Genomic DNA, 20,561 nt, shown 5'->3' with positions numbered 1-20,561 from the left:
TACCTTGAGGCCAAGAGTTTACACATATTTCGTAAAAACATATCATAAAAACATAACTGTGCAAAAGTCATAGACAGTTCCCGCGTTTCGCTTGGTGACACTACAGCACACACCCAAGCCTGCATTCGTGTTTCATATCCTGAAGTAAGATAATTTGCGAATAGAATACGTTCTTATGTTCATAAATCTCGACACAGGAACCCCGTTAAAAATATAAATTGTTTTATTTACAAGCAATCACGATTGCTGAATGTGGTCTTAAACAGTTATTATTCAAGTTGAAAAAAATAATTCGATATTTCGGTTGTTTTACAGTGAAGCAGCAGGTTTTGCAGGAGTTCATTGTTTTGAGAAAAACAATTTGCAGTTTATGTCTAAAGGGAGAGACCGCGCTCAAAAGGAAGTTATCTGAACATAGTTACTGCTGAACCTGATTTTAAACCTGAAAAGAAATAAACTCTTGTCATGAAGGGAGAGGAATGTGCAAAGGATCATCATGGCATGACAGAAGAGAAATGCAAAGTATCTCAACTTCTCTCTCCACCTGTAATGTTTGTGAGTCTTTTGTCACAGTATTTCACAGCTTTGAAAAGTCTCAATGCAGGCTCCAGGATGGAAACAGCTTTGCAGAACACCTGAGATGTCTCTCTTAAGTCTCAGAGTAGAGATGTGCTCAGGGCAGGCGGGGTACCCCTTCTCTTTAGCTCATGCTTGGAGTCTCCACAATCCACAGAACATGAATTGGCCAAAATCGGTCTTTGTCATCACATTGCCCTGCTTTTCCTGAACTGTTTGACCATGTCAGTGAGCCTCTGCAGACCCTCCACCAGTCCGTCTCCGGTGGTGGCGCAGCATGCTTGGACATGCCACTCATGCCCCCGCACCTTCCGAAGACCAAGCTTTTCCACCAGCTCGGAGGGGCTGCTGGCTCCAGGCAAGTCCTGCTTGTTGGCAAGGACCACAAAAGGCACGTCCTGCATCTCCACATTCTCAAGGATGGCCACCAGCTCAGCTCGGGCCTCCTCAAACCTCGCTGGGTCTGCGCTGTCCACCACAAACAGCAGGCCGTCCGTGTTGATGAAGTAGTGTTTCCACAAAGCTCTGATGTTGTCTTGGCCACCGACGTCCCAGACAGTGAAGGACACGTTTCTGATGGGCTCCACCGTTTCCACATTGAAGCCAATGGTCGGGATGGTGCTGACGGTCTCATTCAGCTTCAGTTTGTAGATGATTGTCGTTTTCCCAGCAGCATCGAGCCCTAGCATCAAGATCCGAGCTTTCAGACCACGAAAGCCCAGTAGAGTGTCGTAGAGCGAGCTCAGGAGAAGGCCCATGACCTCTACAATATGGAGCCCTGGAGCTTGAATCCTCCGGAGCAAAACCTGCTGTGGCCAAGATTCTCCAAAGCTGGAATCTACTGGACCTCCGGCCTGTGGAACTGGAACCCGTGTGAGATAAAATCCTCTGGAGCAATGCCTTTCTGGAGCTGGCACCCTCAAGGGCAGTGTCCTGCTGAAGCTAGAACTCAAGTGAGTTAGAACTAGTGGATCGTGAATCCTTTGGAAATGTGACCCTTTTGGAACAAAGACCTTCTGTATAGGGATTGTTTGGAGCGTGCTCCACAAGAGCTCGGTCGCAGCAACTCCGACCCTCCAGACTTTACTAAACTGGAACCATCAGCAGCTTGGATTCCTTAGAGCTTTCAGGAGCTCAGACCTTCCTTTGAGCCTGGAACTTCCGGAGCTCGGACCCCAGGTGATTAACGTCTCTAGAGTTTGATTCTTCGGAGTGCTCTGTCTGTTTCTTTTCTTATCCCTGGTCTCCCGTCTCGTCTCCTGCGCGTTTTCCTCTGGTTCTTGCTCTTCTGCGTCTCTGCGCACGGACTCGGACAATCTTCCTATTTCTACAGTGCTGCTGCCAGACCGAGCCACTGCCTCCTTCATCACTGAGATCATTTCTGATTGGCTGAACCTCCCCGCCCCGCTGCAGTGCTCACTGCTGTGACTGCACTTTCTCCCTCCTCACTGCTGGTGTGTCACAGAGGACTCCGCTGGAAGAGCCACGCTGGAAGGTGCAGTCACTCCATTAGTGACACACACACTGGTGATGTGACCGGAAGAGGTTGTCGCTTGTGTGTGCGGTAAACTCCCATATTAATACCCGTGCAATCAATCCGATTTACGCGAAATAGAATCAGGGACAGGGACACGGTGTAATCAGAGACCTTCTGAAGTGAGGATGCCAGGGCTGCCGACTATGGAGCTGGGGAACCACGTTCGAGTTTCGGCGTCGGCTCAACATCTTGCGATTCTGCATAAATCGCTTAATTTCCCCCAGCCTGTCCAAAACAAATGTACCCTTGTGTACCGTAATTGGTGCTCATGTAAAGCGCTCCGATAATTTCCGGTCGTACTCGCGCTATGTAAAACTGCAAAACAATAAATCCGCAATGATTAGAAGACAACATCCTTCAATGAAGGCTTCATGTGCTCATGAGGTTCACTAATTGTGCGAAGAAAGAGCCAAGCTGGGACTCTTTCTATGTCTCCAAGAAGCTCCATTGCAGCAAAGAGGACCTGGTGGAGAGCCATCCCATGAACTCATGCTAGAGATGGGCAAGCCATTGCAAGCTCGAGGCAGGCAGGTACCAGGCTCTGCCTCGGAGCGAGGTTCTGTTAGAACCTTGAGCCAATAACGAGCCGAGCTTTCGTGTGGCTTTTGCCGGATAACCTCGCTCTACCCAGGATGTGGTATTACATCTCCTCCCCGCACAATTTACACTTTAGCCAGTGAAGCATTTTTGTTTTCCTATGACTGAAACTCACATTTTCTCTTCTCCAGTGCAGTTTTCTTTCAAGACTAGATTTACTCTCTATTTTTTTTTAATTACAATGACCCAGAATTCACACTTGATTTAAAATATATATATATATTGGGAAAGTATCAAATAGTTATAAACATCCTGCAAGTCCAGACAAAAAATATACAAGATTACATACACAGTTTGAAAATGTGTCATACCACTCTATAACCATAATTAAACATCACTAAAACAAGAATAGAGTTAAGAATATGAAATTCATCCACCTCATGCAGGTAGCCAGACTTATGAGAGACAAACGTTGCCCTGAAAAGTAACCATATTTCACACAGTTTACGTGTATTAGGGTGATTCTGAAAAATAGTGAACTTGAACCTAGGAGCAAGACTAAATTACTGTCAGCAAGCTTGTGGAGCTCGTGGCACACATTGTAGCCAAGCCCTAGCAATAACCAGTCATGCAAACGTGATCACAAACAACTCCTACATAATCCTTCTAGCCAGCCCATCTGCTCACACAATATCAACATACTCTTTTACGCTGATCACATGCATGCATTCCCTCCCTCACCGACAAAACACCCAGTACGCGGATCACGTTCAAAACCTACATGACTGAAATCGCCCACTGGATGAAGACCAACTGTCTAAAGCCCAACACCGACAAGACCGAAATCGAGATCTTCAGCAAGAGCACCATCAACATGGGACTCCATATGGTGGCCAACAGAGCTAGGACCGACACCCAGCCCCAACACCCACACCAAGAATCATCAACAGCAAAATCAACATCACCGCTCAACTCAATGGCGTCATCACCTCATGCTTCCCTACCCTGAAGATTCCGAGGAAGATTTTAGGATGCCTCCCAATCAGCATCCAGAAAACCATCATGCAAGTCCTAGTTACAAGCAAGATGGACTATGGGAACACCTTCCACATCGGGATCAACAAAAATCTCACCAGAAGACTGCAGACCAATCAGAACTCAGCTGGCAGATTCACTCTCAACCTCTCATGCCACACTCACATCACACCAGACCTGAAGGAGCTCCTCTGACTCCCCATTCACAAATGATCACAAATCAAAGTCCTCACACACAATTTCAAGTCACTGCATAACACTAGCCCAGCATACCTCAACAAACCTTCCAGACACCCCCGCTCATCCAGACTCCTACTTGTACATATCCCACGCATTTTGATTGAGGGTATACTGTATTAGTGACCCAACATATTTAACTTCGAATCCCAACTAGCATCAGCCTGCAGTAGGTTATTCAATTTATTAAAGATAGTGATTCAAAATGGTAGCAAGATTGGGCAAGTGACAAAAACACGAGTTGTATCGAAATCGATTCCCTTACACCAAAAACAGCTGAATTTCTACCTGAAACTCATTTTAAACAGTCAACCGGCTGTATGGCATATATCAGATAGGACCTTGAATAAATAGATTTTAAAACAAGATATATTAAGAATCTTTTGAGCAAGCTTAATGTCTTGAATAAACATGGTCTTAGCTATTCGTTGAATTTTAGCCACATTTAGGATTAAACTGAACCAGCAGATAATCTCAGACAACAGCGTAAGCACAATCATATTTTAGGAGCAGCTCAGCATTCTCGATCGTTATTGGATTGGAAATTACTACTGGATACTTCATACATCAATTATATGTCTGGCTGCCTGAAATAATTAATCTACCTCAATAATAATTCGCTCACCTCCCCCCAATATGGTATGCGATTTGTTGAAAGACATAATCCAGGGCCAGATTCCTTGCTACTTGATACAGTGGGCATGTGGAAAAATAATCGGATGCACAACTCCTCGCTGAGTTTCCTGATTTAGAAGCAAAGTACTCAAGATATCTTGGAAATTGTTGAAAAGGTCAGTATTTGAACAGCTGACACCTATTCGTATGCTAATTCGAAAAGGTTTTGGGATAGGGCTTATCAAAAATGGCTCATTGCTTTGAGAACAGAACTGTCTTATCAGCTTAGAGATCACAACTCCAAGAATGCCATCACTAGTTTTAGGAATTAATTGGGTCAGATTGTGTCTGGTTCTGTGGAGTTTCTAGCACCTTTTCCTAAATTTTACACAGACGCCCCACCCTTACAGGAAGGGTTAGCCATTACTTACCATCAGTGAAACTGCCTTGTAGGAAAATGCCTCTTTTGGCATGGTTAGCCCTCTAATTTTTGCCTGATGTTGTTGCTAACTTGAATGAGTGTGTGCTGGGACCCTGCTAACCAGGCCCCAGCACCAGTGTTCTTTCCCTAAACTGTACCTTTGCTTTCACGGTTGGCACACCCATGACACACAGCTAAGTCCTTTGTAAAATATACCAGTGGTACCAAGAGCTCTGTGACCAGGGAGGGTCCCTAAGGGCTGCAGCATGTATTATGTCACCCTAAGGGACCTCTCACAAAACAAATGCACACTGCCATTGCAGCTTGTGTGGGCTGGTGGGGAGAAAAGGGTAAAGTCAACCTGGCATTCCTGTGTGCCATGCATACAAATCACTGCCTGTGGCATAGGTAAGTCACCCTTCTAGCAGGCTTTACAGCCATAAAGCAGGGTGCACTAAACCACAGGTGAGGGCATAGCTGCATGAGCAATATGTCCCTACCGTGTCTAAGTCAATTCTTAGACAGTATAAGTGCAGTGTGGCCAAGTGAGGAGAAGTGTGGCACAATGGTTAGACAGGCAGACCCTGATGCAGAGATCCAGCCCGGGACCAGGGACAAATTCCCGCTTCAGCGGTTCTTGGGCTCAATTTCCCTGGACAGGAGATTTCTCGCCTCAGTGCCTAATCTAATTCATGGGTCTCACTCTGCAACTCTGGGCAATAGCTTGCTTAATCTCCACAACGGGCCCAACAGCGCTGGGATGCCTGGCTTCACCTTGGGGGTTGTCCAGGAGTGGGCACCTCACAGGGAAAAGCCAGGAGGGGTTCCACAGTGGTATGCATTCAGCGCCTTGATGCCTTAGGTTCGGAGTGCGCTTTACAAGTACGAATTTACATTACATATTAAGTACATGGGCTGGGAGTAAGTCATTATGAACTCCACAGCTCCATGATGGCTTCACTGAAGACTGGGAAGTGTGGTGTCAAACTTCTCAGCTTAATAAACCCACACTTATGCCAGTGTTGGATTTAATGAAAAATGCACACAGAAGGCATCTTAAGAGATGCCCCCTGTATTTTACCCAACCTTTTAGTGTAAAGCTGACTGGTCTATGCCGGCCTGCCACTAACAGACAAGTTTCTGACCCCATAGGGTTAGAGCCTTTGTGCTCTCTGGGGTCTGGAACAAAGCCTGGTCTAGGTGGAGGTGCTTCACACCTCCCCCTGCAGGAACTTCAACACTTGGCAGTGAGTCTCAAAGGCTCAGGCCACCTGTTACAGTGCCCCATGGCACTCCAGCTAGTGGAGATGCCCTGCCCCTGTACTAAGCCCCACTTTTGGCAGCAGGTCTGGCAGGAAAATTAGGAAAAACAAGGAGGAATGACCGCTGTAGCTAGGACCACCCCTAGGGTGTTCAGAGCTGAAGTGATCCCCTCCTTGCAGAATATTCCATCTTGCTTTTGAGGAGAGTAGCCAACAGGGATATGTAGGAGGCTGGCCTGGTTTGTAGTGGGTTCCTATAGTACTTACACCTTATACCAGGCCCAGTTATCCCTTATTAATGAAATGTAGGCAATGTCTAGAAGCCAGGCTCTCTAGAGGTAGCTGTAGCTGAGCAGCCAAGGCTTATCTAGGAGACAGGGAAAGCTCATGCAATGCCACTGTAGTCACACAGTACTCACACACATGAAAGAAAATACTCAGTGTTACAAAAATAAAAGGTACTTTATTTTGGTGACACAAATGCCAACAATACCATAGAGACTATACTCCTTTAGGAGGTAAGTAATACACAAATTAAATACACTAGCATGCAGAAATAGGCATAAAAACAGCTAGACAACAGTGCAATTAGTGAAAATCACAATAGTTATAATTGGGCTGGGGGAACACAAAAGATATATACTAAGAAAGTGGAATGCGAGTGTTGTAGGAGGCTTGCCTGGTTTGTAATTGGTACCTAAGGTACTTACACCTCATACCAGGTCCAGTTTTCCCTTATTAGTGAAATGTAGACAGTGTCTAGAAGCCAGGCTCTCAAAGAGTAGTGTGGATGAGCAGCCAAGGCCTAACTAGGAGACATGCAAAGCTCATGCAATACCACTGTAGTCAAACAGTACTCACACACATGAAAGACAATACTCGGTGTCACAAAAATAAAGGTACTGTATTTTGGAGACACAAATGCCCAAAATACCATACAGACTATACTTCCTTAGGAGGTAAGCAATACACCAAACATATACACTAGTATGCAGAAATAGCTGTAAAACAGTCAGAAAACCGTGCAAATAGGGAAAATCACAATAGTTAGAAATTGGCCTAGGATGAACACAAACCCTCTACTAAGAAAGTGGAAAGCGAAAGTCGGTTTCCCACCTAGGCAAGTGTAGTGTGTAGAGGGGCGCTAGGAGCATTCGAAAACACCAAAGGTAATTAATAGAACCCAGCTCAGAGCCCAGGAAAGCAGGAGTAAATCACAGTAACTTTCCTAAAACACACAAGAACACGAGAAAGAAGTTATTGCATGAACCAGAAGAGACTGCAAGACACCAACGATGGATTCCTGGACCTGTGGAAGAAGGGGACCAAGTCCAAGAAGCACAGAGGAGTCCAGGAAGAACAAGAGCCCCTGAAAACCCAGATGAAGGTGCAAAAGAAGAACCACTGGTGAAGAACAACAGTCAGTATTGCACCCAAAAAGACAGATGCGGATTCCTGGTTGGTGCAGAAGATGCTCCACGCCGGATGGATGACTGCAATCTGCTTTGCGTCGCTGGACTCTGCCAACAGGCCCTGGCACACACAAAGCTCGCGGTTAGTGGAAAATTACACTGCCCGGGACCAGGAGGGACCTGGTGGACTCTACCCAGGAGGGGAAGGCAGAGGGGGCACTCAGCAACTCAGAGAGCCCTTAGAAGACCAGGCAGCGTGCATAGGAGTCCCAAAGCACGGGGACAAAGAAGGTTCAAAAGGAGGCCCACGCAGCACTACACAAAGGGATCCCATGCCGCCAGAGAACCACACAGGAGGCTGTGCGTCGCAGGAAGGAGTGCTGGGGGCTGGAGCTGAGCGGTGCATGAAGAACTTCGTGGAAGGATGCCAACATGCCTTGGCAACTGTAAAACACGCAGTGCACAGGGGTACTGTCTTGAGTGGGGAGGCAAGCTCTTACCTCCACCAAAGTTGGACAGTTGGACGTCAGGACCATCAGGACCACTTCAGTCCACCACCCGTGATCCTGGATCCACGGACTTGCGTCAGGATAGGGGACCCAAGCCACTAATCATCGCTGCAGAGGGGTGCCTGCTGAAGCAGGGAAGTGACTCCTTCACTTCAAGGGAGATTCCTTTGTTCTTCTGGTGCAGGCTGAAGAGTGGCTGTCCTCTGAGGATTCACATCCGGGAAACAGTTGTATTTGCTGGCAGCAGCTGAAGATACATTGTTGCAGAAGTCGTCTTTGCTTCTCTGTTGCAGTTGTAGAGTTCCTGGAGGGTCCAGATGCAGTTTCTCCTGTAAGAAGATGAAGTAAAGGATGCAGAGGATTCCTGCTAGAGTCTTTCAATCCGAATCGGAAGAACCACCCAAGTGAGAAACCCTAAATAGCCCTGAAAGTGGGATTGGTCAGCTACACATGTAAGCACCTATCAGGTTTTGGGTCTGACGTCACCTGCTGGCACTGGCCACTCAGATGCTCCCAGAGTCCCCTGCCGCCTTGGAATCCAAGATGGCAAAACCCAGGGGCCCTCTGGAGGAGCCCCGAGCACCACCCCTGGGGTGGTGATGGACAGGGGAGTGGTCACTCCCCTTTCCTTTGTCCAGTTTCACGCTAGAGCAGGGACTGGGGGTCCCTAAACGGGTGTAGACTGGATTATGCAAGGTTACCAAACATGCCTATGTTCGGACTTACCATTATGTAGCTGGACATAGGTAGGGACCTATCTCCAGTACACGCGTAAAATGGCGTCCCTGCACTCACAAAGTCAGGGAAAATGGTCCTGGAGGTCGTGGGGGCACCTCTGCTAGTGCAGGGGTGCCCTCACACACAGGTACTCTGCACCCTGCCCTCAGGGCTAGATGACCTGCTACAGGGGTCACTTATAAGTGACCTTGTGAAGTGTAAATGGCAGTGAAGGGGTGTATGCACTTTTTCACGCAGGCTGCATTAGCAGTCCTGCAGAAGCCTTTGCGTAGGCCCCCTTTGGGTGGCAAAAGATATGCTGCAGCTCATAGGTGTTAGAAATGGGGTTTTTGGTTGGCAGTCAGGTTACCCCCTGTCCAAGCAAAAAGCCCTCACTCTAGTCAGGGTAAGTCACACACAATCCAAGATTATCCTGTGCCCACCCTCTGGTAGCTTGGCTCGAGCAGTCAGGCTTAACTTAGAAGGCAATGTGTAAAGTATTTGTGCAATAAATCATACAATACCACCATATAGCACCACAAAAATACACCACACAGTGTTTAGAAAAATATATAATATTTATCAGGATAATTGTAGGTCAAAAAGAATAAAGTTGCAATGGGAAATTGTAGAGATATCACTGAAAAGTGATATAAAGTGTCTTAAGTCTTTAGAATATAAACAAAGTCTCTTTCAAGCACAAGTACCTGGTTTAGAGTGGAAAAATCTCCTCAGAGGGCCACAAAGGAAGAGGTGCGTGGAAAAAGGGTGTGTGCGTCGATTTCTCCCCAGCACACATGGACTTGCGTCGTTATTTTCCACGCGGGGAAGTCGTGCGTCGTTTTCCGGCGCGCGGACAGTCTCTTTCTGTGGATCGCGGGGATTACCAGATGTCCCGGGTCTGTGCGTGGATTTTCCTGCTTGTTCTCCGGCTGCGCGTCGGTCTGCAGGGCTGCGTGTCGAAATTACGATCTCCCGGCAGGCGTCGCATCGATTTCTCCTCTAGACGTCGGTCTGCGGGGCTGCGCGTCGAAATTACGATCTCACGGCAGGCGTCGCGTTGATTTCTCCCCTAGAGGTCGGGCGGCGTTATCCTTGCGAAGCCGTGCGTCGGATTTTCGGTCGTCCCAAGAGCGTCGCGTCGATCAGCGTCGGTGTGCGGCGTTTTTCTCGCCGCGGAACAAGCTGTGCGTCGAAATTTTCGGCGCACGGATCATCCAAGTGAAAAAGAGAAGTCTTTTTGGTCCTGAGACTTCAGGGAACAGGAGGCAAGCTCTATCCAAGCCCTTGGAGAGAACTTGCACAGCCAGACAAGAGTTCAGCAAGGCAGCAGGGCAACAGCAAGGCAGCAGTCCTTTGTAGAAAGCAGACAGGTGAGTCCTTTGAGCAGCCAGGCAGTTCTTCTTGGCAGGATGTAGTTTCTGGTTCAGGTTTCTTCTCCAGCAAGTGTCTGATGAGGTAGGGCAGAGGCCCTGTTTTATACCCAAATGTGCCTTTGAAGTGGGGGAGACTTCAAAGAGTGGCTAAGAAGTGCACCAGGTCCCCTTTCAGTTCAATCCTGTCTGCCAGGGTCCCAGTAGGGGGTGTGGCAGTCCTTTGTGTGAGAGCAGGCCCTCCACCCTCCCAGCCCAGGAAGACCCATTCAAAATGCAGATGTATGCAAGTGAGGCTGAGTACCCTGTGTTTGGGGTGTGTCTGAGTGAATGCACAATGAGCTGTCAACCAAGCCCAGCCAGACGTGGATTGTAAGGCACAGAAAGATTTACGTGCAAAGAAATGCTCACTTTCTAAAAGTGGCATTTCTAGAATAGTAATATTAAATCCGACTTCACCAGTCAGCAGGATTTTGTATTACCATTCTGGCCATACTAAATATGACCTTCCTGCTCCTTTCAGAGCAGCAGCTGCCACTTCAACAGTGTATGAGGGAAGCCCCAATGTTAGTCTATGAAGGGAGCAGGCCTCACAGTAGTGTAAAAACGAATTTAGGAGCTTTACACTACCAGGACATATAACTACACAGGTACATGTCCTGCCTTTTACCTACACTGCACCCTGCTCTAGGGGTTACCTAGGGCACACATTAAGGGTGACTTATATGTAGAAAAAGGGGAGTTCTAGGCTTGGCAAGTACTTTTAAATGCCAAGTCGAGGTGGCAGTGAAACTGCACACACAGGCCTTGCAATGGCAAGCCTGAGACAAGGTTAAGGGGGCTACTTAAGTGGGTGGCACAACCAGTGTTGCAGGTCCACTAGTAGCATTTAATCTACAGGCCCTAGGCACATGTAGTGCACATTACTAGGGTCTTATAAGTAGATTAAATAGTCCAATCAGGTATGATCCAGGGTTACCACGTTTAAAAAGGAAGAGAGCATATGCACTTTAGCACTGGTTAGCAGTGGTAAAGTGCGCAGAATCTAAAAGCCAGCAAAACAGGGTCCAAAAAGTGGAGGGAGGCAGGCAAAAAGTTAGGGGTGACCACCCTAAGGCATGTCAGGTCTAACAATAGGGATCCCCTGGAAGCACAATGCCCTGGATAAATAAGTACTATATACTAGGGACTTATAGGGGGGACCAGTATGCCAATTGTGGGTGAAATAATGAGTTACCAGTATGCAACAACCAAATTTAGAGGAGAGAGAGCATAATCACAGGGGTCCTGGTTAGCAGGATCCCAATGAACACAGTCAAGCACATTGACATCAGGCAGAAAATGGGGGTAACCATGGCAAAAAGAGGGTACTCTCCTACAGAATAGGACTCTGCCCCACTCCCCAAAGGGAGTGGGCACAGGAAGGTTGTAGCCACCCTCAGGGACAGTAGTCATTGACTACTGCCCTCTGACTCCTGTTAACACCTCTAAATCTAGTATTTAGGGGCACCCACAAACCTTGCTCCTAACATTCCTGGAGACGTCAAGAAGAAAAAGAAGAAGAAACATCTGACTCAGCCCCAGCCCAACCGGCCTGTCAGCAGCTTCAAGACTTCTGCTAAAAACAGGTGGCGCATCCTGCAGGACCAGCGACATCTACTGCCTGCCTGCACACCACAGAGGACTGCCTACACACCACAGAACCAAGAACTCCTGAGGACAGCGGCCCTGTCCACAAGTAACATCCAAGAAGGACTCCAAAACCGCCCCGGATCCGTGAGCGTGTCCACTCTGCACCCGATGCCCACGGCCCACGTCCGGGTGGCCCACCAGTCCAGAGAAGGTCTCCAGGCGATACCAGCCTCGAGGCCACCCTGGGTTGACCCCTCCTGGCCAACACCAGAACGCCTATAGTGACCGAATCCGACAAGGATTCACGACGCCCAAAGGTACCCCTGCACCCGGTCCAGCAACATCTAGTGGGCACCTCTCCTACTTGTCCAGCCTTTGGATTTCTGCTACCAACTCCCTGGACCAAGCCTGCAGCATCTTTGTGACCCGCGGGGTTCCCCTATGGAAAAGCATTGGGTGCCTGATGCTAAGTTTGCACCCGGCCACCCCTGTGCAGCTGAGGGTGTGTGGTTGGTGCTGCCCTGTGGTTCCCCCGGTGCTTATCTAAACCCCCCAGGTCTGTGCCCTGAAGTTGTGGGTACTAACCTGCAACCTGTTTCTTTCCAAATGCCATCAGTCTCCATGGGATTCCATTAAAAACCCAACACCAACTTTGACCTCTGCACCCGACCGGCCCTGTGTTGTTGGTAGCGCCCTTTTGGGATCAATTTGAACATTGAACTTTGGAATTCCTAACTCATGAAGACTGGGATCATAAGTCGCATACTTACCTGTAAAACTGTGGTAACACTTTTCTTCCTCTAGGACCTCATTGGTTGCTATGAGAAATTGTACTGGCTACTTTTGAAATTGAAAAGTGTTACCTACTTGTAAACTGTTTTATCTGAAAAACTTAACCAAAGTGCATTTGATGTATAAGCTTGATACAAACGTACATTATTTACCTGCTACAAAGATCCTTTCGGTTCTAGAAATAAAGTAACAAAGTGTATTTTACACTCTAAAACCATTGGCCTGAAGTTAGTCATTGAATGTGTGCCCCATTTCGTGACTGTGTGTGTACAACAAATGCTTTGCACTACCCTCTGATAAGCCTAACTGCTTGACCACACTACCACAAACGAGAGCATTAGTATTATCTAATTTAGTCTCTGTTAAGCCTCTGGTGATTCACTGGACTCTGTGCACACTATACCTCAGTTTGGCATGGTATATACAGAGCCAGCTTCCTACATGCCTCAGCTAACAACTGTCCAGCGGAAGATGCTTGATGTGCCAAATCACTCTAATTGAAATTGGGAAAGCTCTATCAATTGGCGTCTGGCAAACACCTGGCCCAGACTCTATTCTGACTGAGTTTTATAAAGTCTTCTCTGAAGTTGTCACTCCTAGCTTTGCAGCGATAGTCAACTCTTTTGTTCTTTTCTTTCTTCAGTACCAGCATCATGGGTTGAGGCGCATGTTGAAGTGGTTTTAAAAAAAGGAAAAGAGCTCCTTAACTGTGGCTTGGCGCAGCTGTCATTGGTCATCTCCTCTAGAGTAGATTATATGCAACATGGTTTTATCCCTACATGAGATACAACCACCCATAATAATCTAGCTATCTCAGCCCTGGATGTGGTGGAAAAACTATGGGAACGCACAGGGATGAACCTGCTGGACACAGAGGAAACATTCAACAGGGTCTCCTTAGGTTTCTTGTGGTCAGGTATGACCCAGCTGGGGCTAGGTTAAAGTTTTATTCACTTTTGTCAAGCTCCTCTATAATTCACTGATGGGTCTAATTGTTTGAATGGGTGATTTGTCTAATAAGATCAGGATAAATAGGAGGAGGTGACAGGGCTACCCCCTGGCACCACCCCGCTTTTCTAGTTGTACCACTCTATTGTCGTGAAAAACAGTGTACGGCTCTTTGGAAGACAAAGCCTGAATTTCACTGACCCTCCTCGCGGAAGTAATGGCTACCAAAAAAGCCGTCTTCCACGTAAGGTGTTGCAAAGAGGCTTTGTGTATAGGTTCGAAAGGAGGGCCCATAAGTTTTGACAAGTTTTGTTCAGTTCCCATGGAGGAGAGGGTCTCCTAATGGGCGGAAAAACTTTTTTCAAACCTTCTAAGAAATCCTTGACTACTGGTTTCGTAAAGAAGGATTCCTGAGAAGGTGACTTACGATGGGCTGTAATGGCAGACAAATGTACCTTAATAGATGATACCTGCAGACCGGACTTTGCCAGATGAAGTAAGTACGACAATATGACATCCTCCTGAGCCCGTATGGGATTGTGACCTTGCTGACAGCACCATATGTAGAACCTCTTCCACTTAAAAGCGTAAGAACGCCACGTGGAAGGCCGTTTGGATTCTTTCAAGAGGTTCATGCACTCCTGCGAGAGCCCTAGGTGCCCATATTGCAGGAATTCAGGAGCCATGCTGTCAAGCTCAAAGAGGGTAGGTTGGGATGCAGAACCCTGCCCTCCATCCTGCTCAGAAGATCCGGTCTACACGGCAGCCTCCTGTGAGGTTGTTCCGATAGGTTGAGGAGATCTGTGTACCAGAATTGACGGGGCCATTGCGGTGCTATGAGAATCATTCTGGTGCTGGATCTGTAAAGTTTGTTGATCACAACCGGTATGAGGGGAATCGGTGGAAAGGCGTAGAGAAATATCCCTGACCAATCGATCAACAGGGCATTCCCTCGAGATCCCGGACGGTAGAACCTGGATGCGAAGTCTGGGCATTTCTTGTTTACTTCGTCCGCGAAGAGATCCAATTGAGGCCGACCCCATCGAGCGAAGATGTCTTCGACGACTTTGCCGTGTAGGACCCAATCGTGGGTGTCCTCTAGGTGTCTGCTCAGGAAATCTGCTTCCACGTTTTGTTGACCTGGCAGATGAACCGCTGTAAGTGACATTCCTCTGGCCAGGAGCCAATGCCATATTGTCTGGGACTCTCGAGATAGGGGTAGGGATCTCGTTCCCCCCTGTCTGTTCAGATAATACATTGTTGTTGTATTGTCCGTTTCTATCAGGAGAGATTTCCCCTGAATCGATGGAGCAAAAGACTTGAGGGCCAGATGGACCGCTCTGAGCTCCAGTAGATTGATGTGGTACTTCTTTTCGTTGTCGGACCACAGGCCCTGAGCTTGAAGGGGACCCAGATGAGCCCCCATCCCTGAAGAGACGCATCCGTTACCAGAATGTCTGATGGAATTACCTGGTGAAACGGAGCACCTACTGACAGGTGAGGTCTGTGCATTCACCATTGCAATGACTGACGTGCCGCTATTGGTAGCCGCACTCTGTCCTCCCAGCGACCTGTCCTTTGGCTCCAGTTGTTCTCCACTGCCTCTTGGAGGGGCCTCATGTGCAGCCTGGCATTTGGGACAATGAAAATGCATGATGCCATGGAGCCCAGCAGATATGTCACCTGACGGGCCGTCGGTGCGTCAGATTTTAACAGGTCTTGACACTTCCTCTTTATTGATAATAGTCGTTCCTCCGAAGGATACACTCTTTGGAGCTCTGTGTTTAGTATAGCTCCCAGGTAGTGGAGGTTCTGTGTTGGAATCAAGGTGGACTTTTGGTAGTTGACTTGAAGACCTAGAGACTCGAAAACCTTGAGCACAATGTCCCGATGGCTTCTCGCCTGATCCGGAGAGGAAGCTTTCAGTAACCAGTCGTCTAGGTATGGGTAGACGAAGATTTTTTGTTTTCGAAGATGTGCCGCTACCACTGCCACACATTTCGAGAAGACGCGAGGGGCAGATTTCAGGCCGAATGGTAGTACTCTGAACTGATAGTGCTGTGAGGCTATCTGGAAGCGCAACAATTTCCGATGCTTGGAAGCTATGGGGATGTGAAAATATGCATCCTGCAGGTCGATGGAGCACATCCAGTCTCCCCGATGTAGTTGAGGGAAAATCTGGTGAAGAGCCAGCATCCTGAACTTCTGTTTTCTTATGTACTTGTTCAGCAGCCGTAAGTCCAGAATTGGTCTGAAAACGCCGTTGCGGCCTTTTTTCGCCACTAGAAAATAACGGGAGTAAACCCCCTTTCCTCTGTGCGCAAGTGGAACCTTTTCTATTGCCTTCTTTCGCAAGAGGGTGAGAGCCTCTTTGCGCAGCAGGTTGAGATGAGATGGAATGCATTTGGCTGGTGGCAAACGCGGTGGAGGTTGTCTGAAAAGAAGAGAGTAGCCATTTTCGACAATGTTGAGCACCCATTTGTCTTTTGTGATAGAGTGCCACTCGTGAAGAAAATCTGTGATACTTCCCCCCACCGGAGTGGTGTACAGTGTCGAGGGAAGCGAGATCTCATTGTTTGGCCGGCACTTTCGGTGTGGACTGCTGAGGTCTACTTGACCCTCGTTCCCTTGTGGCCTTACAAGCCTGAAAAAGAGGGCGTCCCTGCCTTTGTTGTGGCCTCTGGGACCAGTGAGGGGTTTGAACCCTCTGCTGGAAAGGGCGCCTGTCATAAGGCCTATACCTCCGCCTGAAGTCCTTCCTCCTCTCCAGGCCTACTGCCCTCATAGTGTCCACCTCGGTCTTCATGCGTGCCATTTCTTCATCCGTATGGGTACCAAACAGTGAGTTCCCGTTGAATGGGAGATTTAAGATGCGCTGTTGAGCTTCCTGTTTTAAACCGGTCAGCCTCAGCCAGGAAGACCTTCTTGCACAGATTCTATATGCGTACCCATGCGCAGCTAGGTCTGCTCCATCCGCCGCTGTGCTGATGACTTGGTTGGATACCAGACATCCCTCTTGCAGGATTTCTTGGAAGTCCTGTCTGTCTTCCCTGGCAACCTCTCTGTGAACCTGTTGATGGAGTCCCCCAGAGAACGGTCATACCTGCCCAGGAGTGCAGAAGCGCTGGAGACCTTCATTATAGATGCCTCCGTGCCGCACATTTTTCTCCCCAGAGAGTCGAGATGCCTGCTCTCTTTGTCCGGTGGGACTGTTGAGGATGATGCCACCGAGTGGGTTTTTTGGGCTGCGGCCAATATTACTGAGTCCGGTGGCAGATCCGTTCTTAGGAATAAAGGGTCCTGTTCAGGCGCTTTATATTTTTTCAAAATCCTAGCCGGAGCAGATTTGAGGGTGGCTGGCGCCAAAAAAGTGTCCATGGTTGGCTGCAACAGACCAGGCACTAGCGACAGCAGCTTTTTTGAAGCTGTTCTATGTTGCAGAGTCTCAAAAATGACTGACGAGGAGGTAGATGGTTCTGGAACCTCTATATTTAACTTCTGCGCTCCCCTTAAAAGTACCTCATTAAAAGTGGTGATGTCATCCACCGGTGAGACCCGAGCTGGTGGAGAATCTGTCAGGGTGGGGGAGTAACGTCCGACAGATGATCCTGACAACGACCAAGAGGGCGATCTTCTGTGTCGTGATCTTGACCTAGATCGTCGTTGGGAACGTGACCTGCTGCGAGACGCTGTAACAGAGCGCCCAGGCCTCGTGGTCGGTTGGCGCGGAGCAGAACTAGCCCGTCCTGCCCACGCTGTCGGTGATGGTGTTCTGGGAAGAGAGGCAGTAGGAGAGTACATTTGTGAATACTGCGAATCCGGGGAGGCCGCTGGTCTATTAAGGCTCTCCAACCATCTTGGTGATAAGTTGATGGGTGAAACGTGCCCCGATGATGCCGCTCTCCAGCGAGATGAATCGCTCCGTATGGAGACCACTGGCGATGGAGCGGCCTTGTCTGCTGGAGGGTGGCGATGTTCTACTCCCTGCGAGACAGGTAAAACCTGTGTCGACGTCGACGGCTGTGCCAACGTCGAAGGGCGCGCCGCCGGGTGTTCTTGTCTCGACGTTGAGTGTCTCGACGTTGAGTGTCTCGACGTTGAGTGTCTTGACGTCGAACGGCGATCTCTGGACCTCGACCTACTCGCCGTCCTGTGCCTCGACGTGGAGCGATGGGAGGCCGACGGCGGATGTCGCTCTTGCCGTCGTGGCGATTTCGACGCCGTGTCTCTTGACGTCGGGGGGCGTGAGGTCTTCGGCGGCGAACGGGCACGCCGGTGATGGCTCGACGTCGATCGGCGGGCTGCCGTCGACGGAGATATGCCCCTGCGATGGCCATGTTCCCTCGACGCCGTATCCTTCGACGTCGGGCGGGTCGCCGTCGACGGCGATCTATGGCGGTGAGATGGTGGCAACGACCACGTCGACGGAGAACAAACAGGTACTTTCCTACCTGCTGACGTCGACCTAGCCATTCTCTCCTGAGAGTGGCCTGTTGGCTGCCTGGGAAGCGAAGAGGACGATGTTTTCTGCCTCTCGTGAAGCCCATGAAGCCTGATCTTTTCTCTGTCCTTCAGAGTCCTCTTTGACATATTCTTGCAGTGTTTGCAAGTGTCAGGGCAGTGACTCTGAGGCAGGCACACAATACAAAGAGTGTGTGGATCTGACTGGGCCTTCTTCTTCCCACAAGAAGGGCATTTGACAAAAAGGGAAGGCATTTTTCTGTCAGAAAAAAACTGCTAAACTCAGACAATGATGTTAGATGTCGAGTAAAACAGGAAAAAACGCTGTTTTAAAGTATTTTTCTGAGAAAAACTCAGAAAAACTGAGAGCTCAATGCTCCAGGATCCTCTCAAAAGAAGCCGGAAAAAAGAACTGACCTAACTGTGAACCAACTGTCACCTCTCCTTCACCCCTGAGGCATGGTGGGATACTGGAGGTGCTCAGGGTCTTAAAGGCACGGTGCCAAAGTTTTTATGGTTCTCCTGTGTTAACCTGCATGCAGCCTGTTGGCTAAGAATGCTCCATTGTTTTTCAATGTAGTTTTTCTCTTTTTTCTCTAGTGATTACTGCTGCTTATTCCCCTAAGCCCAGTTTTGGGGGCTTGGGTAGATATTTATTCTCTATTGTAATTTTTATTATGATTAAAAAAAAAAAAAAAAAAAAAAACTTCATAGAAATAAAGCATTTTAGCCTGTTTATGATTATAGCCTGCATTGCCGTTTTACACATGTATATATGAGTTTAGTATGAAAGATATGTCTACTAAAAATGCTATATATATATTTTTTCGTGCATATTTCATACTTTATATGTGTATATTTGATGTATGCTCCGGGGTCCCCGCACGAGGGCGGGAATATTCAATGTTTATGACTATTGATGAGGATCCCCTGGAAGAGAACCAAGGTTATTACAAATACATTCTTTTTGCAGTCTCTTAAACACATTTTCAAATTCGAGTAGTCCATCAATATTAGTTGAGGGTCTGTGGGAAGGACCATACCTAAATATATATATGACAGTATTGTAAGACTTCAAACTAAAAAACCCTGATTTTTAGACATGAAAAGACAATATGGGCCCAATTACCTACTCCTTCTTGAAAGCATCTAAAACAGGCATACAGAATTTGCGTATGTGTTATTAATACATATGATAGATACTTACTTCCAAATGTACTTACCTACAACTTGAATCTTGTAGTTCTAGAAATAAAGTAACAAAATATATTGTTTTGCTATATAAAAACCAGTGGCCTGGAGTTAGTCATTGAGTGTGTACTTCCTTTATTGCCTGTTTGTGTACTAGAAATGCCTTGCACTACCCTCTGTAAAGCCTAACTGCTCGAACACACAACCACAAAAGAGAGCATTTGTATTATGTACTTTAGCCTCTGTTAAACCTCTGGGGAACCCCTGGACTCTGTACATACTATATCTCATTTTGATATAGTATATAGAGAGCCAGCTTCCTACAGTGCTGCAGAAGAAAGCATATGTTTATTTCTAAATATGGCCTCAGCAAAAGGTTTGATGTGTGTAGGAGGCTGGCCTGGCTTATAGTGGGTACCAAGGGTACTTACACTCTGTGCCAGGTCCAGTTATCCCTTATTAGTGTAGAAGAGGTGTTTCTAGCAGCTTAGGCTGATAGAAGGTAGCTATGGCAAAGCAGCTTAGGCTGAACTAGGAGACATGCAAAGCTCCTACTATACCACTGGTGTCATATGCACAATATCATAAGAAAACACAATATACAGAGTTACTAAAAATAAAGGTACTTTATTTTTATGACAATATGCCACAAGTATCTCATTGAGTACCCTCAGTAAGAAGGTAAGTACTATACACAAGATATATATACACAAACCAAAATTAGGTAAGTAATAGCAAGAAAAGTAATGCAAACAGTGTAGAATTACAATAGGTTGCAATAGGAGCACATAGGGATAGGGGCAACACAAACCATATACTCCAAAAGTGGAATGCGAACCACAAATGGACCCCAGACCTATATGAGCTTGTAGAGGGTCGCTGGGACTGTAAGAAAACAGTGAGGGTTAGAAAAATACCCCACCCCAAAGCCCTGAAAAGTAGGAGTAAAGTGCACCTACTACCCCCAGAGAGCACAGAAGTCGTGATAGGGGGATTCTGCAGGAAGAACAACCACCAGCAATGCAACAACAGTAGATTTCCGGACCTGAGTACCTGTAAGACAAGGGGACCAAGTCCAATAGTCGCGACAGTGTCGAGAGTGGGCAGCAGCCCAGGAAATGCCAGCTGAAGATGCAAGGGAGCTGCCACCGGTTGGAAGAAGCTTGGAGTTCTGCAAGAAAGAAGAGGACTAGGGACTTCTCCTTTGGAAGACTGATGTCCCACGTCGCGATGAAGCTTGCAGAGGTGTTTCTGTGCAGAATGACCGCCAACAAGCCTTGCTAGCTGCGAGAGTTGCGTTAGAGGT

The 20,561-nt window shown here is 47.8% G+C and overlaps 1 protein-coding gene across 1 annotated transcript; it reads right to left on the bottom strand.

Annotated features, from left to right (window-relative positions):
- Positions 1-205: 205 nt before the first annotated feature.
- On the bottom strand, positions 206-1,965 carry LOC138248775 (uncharacterized). The gene has a single exon (XM_069202666.1). The coding sequence runs from the start codon at positions 1,332-1,334 to the stop codon at positions 765-767; it is 570 nt and encodes a 189-aa protein (XP_069058767.1). The 5' UTR covers positions 1,335-1,965; the 3' UTR covers positions 206-764.
- Between the last annotated feature and the right edge of the window lie 18,596 nt (positions 1,966-20,561).

Source organism: Pleurodeles waltl, chromosome 8 (assembly GCF_031143425.1).
Source record: "Pleurodeles waltl isolate 20211129_DDA chromosome 8, aPleWal1.hap1.20221129, whole genome shotgun sequence".
In the NCBI taxonomy this organism is placed as follows: domain Eukaryota; kingdom Metazoa; phylum Chordata; class Amphibia; order Caudata; family Salamandridae; genus Pleurodeles; species Pleurodeles waltl.
This window is presented reverse-complemented; position numbering and strand designations above follow the sequence as displayed.